The sequence below is a fragment of the Oreochromis niloticus genome, unplaced genomic scaffold (genome assembly GCF_001858045.2).
Source record: "Oreochromis niloticus isolate F11D_XX unplaced genomic scaffold, O_niloticus_UMD_NMBU tig00008274_pilon, whole genome shotgun sequence".
NCBI classification, from domain to species: domain Eukaryota; kingdom Metazoa; phylum Chordata; class Actinopteri; order Cichliformes; family Cichlidae; genus Oreochromis; species Oreochromis niloticus.
The window spans coordinates 19,813-28,842 of NW_020329083.1; the positions used below are offsets into that span (position 1 = coordinate 19,813).

General features: G+C 41.9%; 1 protein-coding gene across 1 annotated transcript; it reads right to left on the reverse strand.

Moving 5' to 3' along the window:
- Positions 1 to 4,719: 4,719 nt before the first annotated feature.
- Positions 4,720 to 6,331, reverse strand: LOC109198039 (leucine-rich repeat LGI family member 2-like). Its single transcript, XM_019353709.2, has 3 exons — positions 6,220 to 6,331; positions 5,901 to 6,065; positions 4,720 to 4,814 (listed from the first exon to the last, which is right to left on the reverse strand). The coding sequence occupies exons 1-3, from the start codon at positions 6,314 to 6,316 to the stop codon at positions 4,720 to 4,722; spliced, it is 357 nt and encodes a 118-aa protein (XP_019209254.1). The 5' UTR covers positions 6,317 to 6,331.
- Positions 6,332 to 9,030: the final 2,699 nt, after the last annotated feature.

Here is a 9,030-nt window from a genome sequence, read left to right on the forward strand (position 1 = left end):
AGTCTGTTATTTGCAGCACTATGTTCGCAGCCTTCGACTGTTCGTGACACAGATTTAGAGTCTTACCACCAACGTGATCATTTGATCCTAAAACGACAGATAACAGTGAAAACAACGACTTTAGTCCATTACTGGCAGCATTTCTGTCTGCAGCCCTCAACTATTAGCCATTTAGAAACATTTGGATCCTGACTCCAGACTCCAACATGTCTCAAGGTGAAGAACCAAAAGTCAAGAAGTTGACCCCGGCGCTCTTCCCTGGGATGAACCAGAAGACCCTTACCTCTCCTCTCTTCCCTGGGCTGAGCAAGTTGACTTAGAGGAGAAGCGCTTGGCAGAAATGGAGAATGAAATCTTCTTAACAGAGAGAAGATTGTCTTATTGATGGAGGAAAATGAGAGACAGAGCGCTCAATTAAAAAAAATGTCCTACCTGCTCCAAGAAAGGAGAGTATTATTGATGAAAAACAGTGGGATATCAAAGACATGGAGGAAAGGAACCAAGAGCTCCAAGGAAAGCTGGATGAAGCTCAAGAAAAATTAAAGAAATCCTCCAGGAGAAGACACAACAGGACATGAGAGAAAGACAGATGCATGATGAACTTGAAAAGATGGAGATCAAATACAGAGTGGTAAAAGCAAGGGATGATAAAATCAGGAAACAAATAAAGAGGTTCTTCAAGAGAAAAGGCAGCAGCAGATCAAACAAAGGCGAATGGGCCGCGAGGTTAAGTACATCAAGAAAGAAAATGACGAGCTGCAAGTAAAGCTTGATGAAGCTCTGCAAATAAATGAAGCGATCCTCGAAGAGAAGAACCAAGAGGACATAAAGAAGCGAGACATGGAGAGGCAACTCCAACACATGGAGGAAAGACAGGATGCTGCAGGCAAGGCTTAAAGAAACATGCACAAATATGACGAGTTGCTGCAAGAGAAAAAGCAACAGGAGATGAAACAAAAAGAATTAGATTGCAAGATTCAGAACATGGAGAAAAACAATGAAGCTTGCAAGTAAAGCTCGATGAGCTTTGCTAAAAATACAAAATCCTTGAAGTGAAACAACAACTGGTCATAAACCAGGGAGAAATGCAATGCCAGCTCCAAGGCATGGAAGGAAAATACAGAGCACTGCAGGCAATGCATTATGAAACACGGAAAAATATGAAGAGCTGTGTCAAGAAAAAGAACAACAGACATAAAGCAGAACAAAGAAAAACTTCTTCTTGTCCAGACTTTGAGAAGACAAAGCAAAAGCTGCAAGAACTTGGCAACAAAATTAAGCACACAACAGCTGAACTGGAAGGAGAAAAGGAGAAAGTGCAAAAGCAGGAGGCAACAGCTAAAGAACTCAAAGAAAGGCTCAAAGAAGAACAAGCCAAATCAGAAGAAGTGGAAAAATATGCAACAAACTTAAGAAGCAAAATACAGAAACAGTGGACGAGTTGAGATCCCTCATACTAGAGAAGAAAGTGCTTGTGGAAAAGCAACTCAAGAAGAAGAAAAAGTGCTTCCGCTTCTTCCTCCGCAGGGCCACTCCTGCCTCATCTTCCTCCACCTCTGTTCCAGCTTAATTTCCCTTCTCCTCTCCCTCCCCTCTCTCCCCATAATTTCAAATAAACAAAATTGGCTCCTAACACCTGTCCCATCTCCCTCCCCCTCTCTCTCTTTTCACCCTCACCCCCCAACCAGTCCCGACAGTTGACTGCCCCTCTAGAGCCTGGTTCTGTCATAGGTTTCTTCCTTTAAAGGGAGTTTTTCCTATCCACCGTCGCCTAGTGCTTGCTCAGAGGGCATTGTTGGGGTTTTCTCTCCTCTATCTCTTTCCTCCTTTCTATCCCTTTCCTTGACAACCCCCCCCCCCCTCCCCCTTCTCTCTCCCCAATAATTTCATAATAATACAATGGCTGCATTTTAATATGTCTGATCAATGTCTTCATTCAAGAATGAATTGTCTTTGTCACAGAGTCATGTGTATTTTGTCTTTTCCTCGGGCTGGTGATCCTCGCGGTCGTTCAGCCCAGGAGTCCAGATTATTAGTGTTTTAATCACATTTAGTGTTACATTTTAGATCACCACAATAGGATATCCACAATTTAGGATTCAGGCATTTGTTTAGTTTGATATCGTATCATTCTATGATTGAGTCGTTAACAGAACCAGCAGTTGCAGCAATAACTTCAAATCAATGACATTTGCAAGCATTCCTTTATACACAGCATTTCAGTCAGGTTGAGGTCTGGACTTCCATGATGTAATTTGCTGCTGTGCTTGGGGTCATTATCCTGTGCATGGCCTAATTTAGAGAAGCTTTATCTGTCGGACAGACAGCCTCACATTTGACTCTAAAACACTTTGTCATACAGAGGAGTTCGTTGACTGCAAGGTGCTTTATGCTTGTGTCTGCAGAAGAAGCTCAAATCACCACACTTGAACCAGCATATTTGACAGTGGGTTTGAGATGTTTAAGGTTTGAGTGTCTGAATACTGACATGTGAACGCCAGAATATAATGGTGAGATTTTAATGCTGGTTAGATTGCATACACACTGCACATTATAAGTTTTACAATTTTGCATCTGTGACCATTCAAACACCAGACAGTACTGAATGTTTCTTCTTTCTTTGTGCAACTTTACAATCATAATGTCCGTTTTGGGGTTTTGGGGTTTTTTAGGAAAGAAGGGAAGTTTTATTTTTAATGATCAGTATCAGTGATTAATCACTACAGTGGATAAATAAACTTGTCATGTTTTCACAGATTTATTTTGATTACATCATATTTGTAAGAGGAACATTCATTAGGTTTAAACAAAATCATACAAAGATTGTAACGCTTGCATATGTTAACCTAGAAGCACTTTTAGTCTTTGTTAGGTTTATCTAAAAAGAATTTGGCAAACACCCTTTTTTGAATGTCATGCTCTTGCAGGCTGCAGTAACATTTGAGTTTGTAAGTGCAAAGGTCCATCAAACAGGTGGTGACATTACAATCCTTGGTTTATGTACATTTTGGAGCTTGTCAACATTCAGCATTTCCAAAGCAGATGAAAGTTTGAAAAAAAATTCAGTAAGCTTGAAGATATATTTACATGTACATTTATTTTCCTTCCTTGTGGTCATACAAATTCTGCCTCTGATGCTTCTGACTTCAGATGTTAGTAAAAAAATATTGTTACTGGGCAAAACAGTTTTCTTTAAACATATCAGGGGTTTATTTTCCCTGCATCATCTAAACACAGCTCCTTTGCAATACTGATAAAGTTTCTCTGTACTTTGCCACATTAATTACAGCAGATCTAGAAGTTGTATCTAAATGGTGATTCTCCATTAATGAATTTGTATAAGGTCAGTCTGGATATTTACTAACTGTAACAACAAACCACTGCTTCCTACTCTATGCATTATAATCTACAGCATCTACAAAGACACCTTCCAACAAACGGCTACACTCTATGATCTCAGCTATGATAATTAAAGGTTTGTGCTTCTAGACATTCCCTGTAATGGAAAGAGCAGAGGGGTGTGGTACTTCATCACGGCCAGAAGGAGGCACTGTGTACATCAAACAAAAGACCCAGTGTTGATAAGCAAGGTACTGTACGTTACCAGGGTATGAGATCAGGTAGTGGCAAATCATTCAATCCATCATCAGTCACCGCAAATCAGAATAAATTTGTTACGTTCATTCAGGTCTGATGTATTTTTATAGCTGCATAAAACTACTAAGAGAAAGATATTAAACAAAAAAGATAAATCCAGATAGCATATCATTATGAACTTCAGTGGTATTTTAAGAGAATAGTATAGTTATGAAGGGTAGTACTTCAGAAAGTCTGAGGATCCATGAGTGCAAGGCCATTCAGAAATAGTCACAATAATCTTGACCAGCTCTAATTGTGAGTGAAATCTATGAAGGTGTGGATATTAACAGTTCATAAGGTCCTTTCTTTTTTCTTCCTTCTTGAATTTGTCTTTCAAGTGGAAGACATTTGATTTCAGACGGGACGATAGGACAGCCCTCACAAGCTCAGGTCGATGATGATGTGCTCAAAGATCTGCGTGTTTCCTTGAAGCTCGAGGAAAAATAAAGTCCTGCGGTCGGTAGATACACGGTGAAAGAGCGTGGGGCTTGGATGTACACCTCCTTAAAGCGGTCAAAGATTTTGTTGTCCTCATCCCACAGGTAGATCTGTGAGAAGGTGTAGTCGCTTCCCAGAGCAGATAGTAACGTTCCTTGAAGAGAACGGCTGAGAATCATGGAGCCTCGAGAGGGCAAAGCTTGGATCTCAGCAACTGTTTGGTGCCCCAACGCAGAACTTTGGAATCACCGATTACCGCGTCATAGCCAGGTAGAGCTCCTCCTTGATCCGGAAGTGTTTCACAACACTACATCCTCCATGTTGGGACTCACCCTGCAGGATGAACTTCTGGTTGCTCCGGCTCCATGGTAGATCACTGAACCTGTGAGCGGCTCGCTAGAATAAGGTGAGCTTTCCCATCCAAGTCCAGAAACTCTACATCCGTGTCGCGTACCTACACTCGTGCAGTGACTGGTACGAATAACCATTATCATTCCACTTGTAGAGGGTGGAGGCCAGCTTTGAGCTGTCAGCAATCACAAAGAACCAATCAGAGCCAATCTGGAAGCCTCAATATCATTGGGCTTAGAGATCTTGGACACTTCGATATCCTGGAACTTATTGAACCTGCTTTGGTCGTCATCAACTTGTAATGTGGGAACCACCAAACAGCTGAGCCACAATGACAAACACCTCATTTTCGATGATGACAGATTTGCACCCCACAATGGACTGACCTAAAGGGCAGAGAAACACATGAATCGGTGAGAATGAAACTGGGGCATTCTGGGAGTGTTGTTAGCTAATGTGTGATTTAGACTTCCTAACTTACAGTGTCACTGGAACTCCCTTTAACCCTTCACCCAACTTCACGTAACCTGACATGCACCTCCTGCCCACATAGCAAAATTGGTATGGCCCAGATCTGGCCCAACAATGTGCTTACACATGGCCACATACCGCAAAGACTGACGGCCCTTTGTGGCCCAGATCAGGTTTGCCAAGGAGGCCCAGACATGGGCCAGCCAAGGCCAGTTGCAGACACACTGGTGGTCCTGTGCTAGCCCATCTCTGGCACAAAGGACGTCATTCTTTGCGGTATGTGGGCCATGTGTAGTTGTGTGCAGCCACGGGCCAGTCGCAGAACACAGCTGACCCTGTGCTGGCCCAGATGTCAGCCAATGTGTACCTTAATCAAGCCATGTAATAACACATGTGCCGAACATAATATGTGCAAAGTAACATTACGAACTCTGTCAGACAGTGATGAACTGATTCTTTACAGCACATTTCCTTTCCCAAGTCATACCTGAATTTGAACGTTGGCTACCATAGCAGTATAGTTATCAACATGGCACTTGGGTCTTCCAACTAAATAGGAAATAGGAACATAAAGTGCCATCATTGCCAGACCTGGCCCAATCTGGTTGACATATACCCTGCCATGACACCAGTCAGTCAGAAGTGCCAGCTTGATGGCCGGATCAGGGGAGACTGTTTTCTATGAGCCTGGGCCACATGACCCAAACCACAATCGAGCAAGATATGGCATGCCATCACATAGACAGTTGCCATCTATACAGCCTGGCCATATCTGGATGGCATACGTCTTATCATGCCAGAAGTCAGCCAGCAGTGCCGGCTGATACCAGATCTGGGCCAGACCTGCTTGCTATGTGGGTTAGAGATGTAACTACACGTTGGGTCGACACAGCCTGCAAGGACTTAAATGGTTAGAAGGTTGCGCTGCAGGATCAAGAGGGGTTTCCAGTTATCTCGTAAGTTAGGACACATTTCCTGCAAAAGTCGAAATCAAAATTTACCTGTGATGTTATCATAAGTCCTGAAGTTCATTTCTATGTGGTCCCACTGGAAAATCATACAGCTCTCTGTGCTGGGAGCAGAAATGGCCACGTAGACATCATTCTTATAGCTGAATGTGTCAACAGACAACGATTCTGAGGCAACAGACTGATGAAGGATGAAATCTGTGGAAAGGAACATCGGGAAATGTATTTTTCACAAACCAGCAAAGCCACGTTAAATGAATAACCTCTACACAACTTAGAAAGACTGTGCTGAGTTCTGATCCTGATCTCAGCTGGACATGAGAGAAGGGCAGCTGGCTCAGGTGTTTCTCACCTGTGGAGACACACTCATTCTGCAGGCTGGTCATATCATTGAGGCGCTTGCCCTTCATGTCCTCTGGTCCAGCACACAACATCCGACACTGTGGCATTGGTGTTCTTTAACCACGTCATAAGCCACTTGGCTCTGCAGTCACATTCAAAGGCATTGCCTCGCAGGTCCTGCAGAAAGGGAATATTGTGTTTCATGGCTGAATTGGGAGAAAGACAGACTGCAAGAATTACTCAGTACGCTATTTGCCTATTTAACTATGTACAAACTTACAGCTCTATAAGGAGTCAAGGTCAATGAGAGGTCCCTGGGCAAGGCTTTAATGTTATGTTTGCCAAAGACCTGGAAACAAATGCAGTTGATTATGAAAAAGACATCATTAAATCATGTATAACAGATAACAGTTGTATTTTCAGTCACTGGAACATACAAGTGAGTCAGGTCCCTGAGTCCTCTGAAGGCATATTTGGATGTAGTCTCTAGTTTGTTACTCTCAATGAATCTATGGATCAACAAGAAGAAAAAGAAAAGTATATTTTTGATCAATTTCAACATTTTGCCAGCTAGTAAACCAAATGGTAAATGGACTGGTTTTGTACAGCACTTTTCTATTTGCCTGAGCACTCGAAATCCTTGAAACCTGTCTAATTCAGATCAGGACCTCAAAGCACCAGCCCAGATCAGCTGATCACAGCCTGGACACAAAGAAAATTTACTGAAGCTTTGAATAGAAATTGCGATTTTTAACCTCTTGTTGAGCCACTACAACCAATTTTAGAGTTCCCCCACCTGCTGAATCCCACTTTAACCGTTCTTACTCATTTTCTGTTTAGAGTCGCTCTCTACAATGTAGAGATATTTTAAAATCTTTCGTCTTTTCTCTGCTCATGTTCTACCAAACTGATTCAAGCTGCGTATATTTATGAGAATTAAAATTTAAAGAAGTAAAGGTAATTTTCTTATGTATTAATGTTACTTTAATGATACATTAATATAGCACAAGGTTCAATTAGCTTTGCACAAAAATAGCTGGTAGAAAAATCCCTTTAATGGGACCACAGAGGAAATTTTTGCTGGAGCACACCTCGTGTCCCCCAGAATCCTACTTTGTCCATGTGAATTTTAAACAATCAAATCTTGTGAAAATGGCCACAACTTGTATATTTAACACACAGACATAATAGGGGAGACCGGGGATAATTTCTCCAATCAGGGCTAAGTTTCAAATGATGTGACTCATCCTGTGCATGCCCAATTCAGTTCTGCTATCACATGTGAAAAATCAGCACATTTTGTCAAACACAGACAATATAACACGAAAAAGTAATTTGTATGCCAAAAGTAAGTTTTTTACTTTATTTCAATTTCTAATAGCATTATCTGCTTTGCAGTCAAGTGGAGCGTGCGTCTGTCCTCTCAGTAAGTGAGTGAGACAGCGGTGAGGACGGCTGTGCGAGTGCATCGCAAAAACACAGAAATATGCCTGACACCTGTAAACAAAGCAGTACCTGGCTGCAGTTTAAAGACCTTTTTGTCTCTGTCTTGGTCTTGGTCTTGTCTTGTCTTGTCTTGGTCTCGATACCCTCTAATCTTGGTATTGTCTTGATCTTGGTTTAGGCGGTCTTGACTAAAAGTCTACAACTTTATTACTTTCATTTTCTTCCAAAGCAGTTTTTGAACATCTTTGTGAACTGACTAATGCTTGAACATTGCTGTAGGTCCACAGGAAAACTGTTCCACAGTTTTACCTCATAAATGGTAAAACAAAGGTTTTAACCCTTGTCGTGCTTTAAGAGTCTTCATCAATGTTCCCTCTAAGCTGCGCACGTGCGCCAATTGCGCACTGCTGGCACGGTCTCTGCGCACAGAAAATCTGCGTTGCGCACAAAAAAATCTAACCTGAATTGAAATTAAAATTAAAACTTTAACAATTCTGTTTTGCAGTGTTAGTCAGTAAGTGACTGGCTGCTCCTGTATGGGATTAGAACGATGCCACCTTATCCTATAGTCCAGCCAATAATTGCATTCACATTCGTATACGCAGCCAATCAACGTTGTTGACACGCTATGACAGCGTCCTATGTGCCGACACGGTGTATTTTTTAGCTAGCAAAGGGGGTGGCTGATGTGCAGTGAAGCCACGTTAATGACAACGCGTACAACCATTGGAGATGTGAGCAGGACAGACGGAAACAATTGACGGGAAAAGTGTGGACTTATACCAGTTTTTAAATTGTGTTGATGGGCCACGTAAAAGAGTTATGATAAAAATATCTGCATGTTTGGTTTTCTTCCTGAATACTATCGTTGTTTATATTTACTGTGGGAAAGAAACGGTAAAACGGCGTTTTACAAGGAAAACGCTCGAAAGCACTCTCCGCTGTGAGCAAACAAACAACCAAAAATCCCAACCCCCTTTCCTATTGGTCGAAAAAGTACCGTGTCGACCAATCAAAAAATGATATGGCAACGTGGCATCTAGTTGTTAAGAAACGGGGGAAGTTTTAGGAGTGACGGCGGTGTTCTGACATGTGAGAGATTTGAGACGTTTAGCGCAAATCTTGTGTAGTTAGTGTGTAGTTAGTGTAGTCAATAGTTTTGTTGTGGTGTGTCAGAACAATGAGGCAGCTGCTGAATGTTACAGGTGTTACAGCAGTGATACATCTCCTGCTTGTCAGGCCTGCAGGTATCAGGCTGTTGTTCTCCTTTATCTCATAGTGACAGAAATTATTTTTTGGAGTGGCACAAATAATTTGTGTGGCATCAGATTTGATGCAGAACAGCTGATTGTTCTGTAAATAGTTTGAAATGTTA

What these genes read in the sequence shown, in the direction of transcription:
- LOC109198039 (XM_019353709.2), bottom strand. Translation starts at nt 6,316, where the DNA reads ATGCCACAGTGTCGGATGTTGTGTGCTGGACCAGAGGACATGAAGGGC. An exon ending in GAATGAGTGTGTCTCCACAG is followed by an intron (nt 6,066 to 6,219) that starts GTGAGAAACACC and finishes TCCTTTCCACAG; the next exon opens with ATTTCATCCTTCATCAGTCT. An exon ending in GACTTATGATAACATCACAG is followed by an intron (nt 4,815 to 5,900) that starts GTAAATTTTGAT and finishes TCTGCCCTTTAG; the next exon opens with GTCAGTCCATTGTGGGGTGC.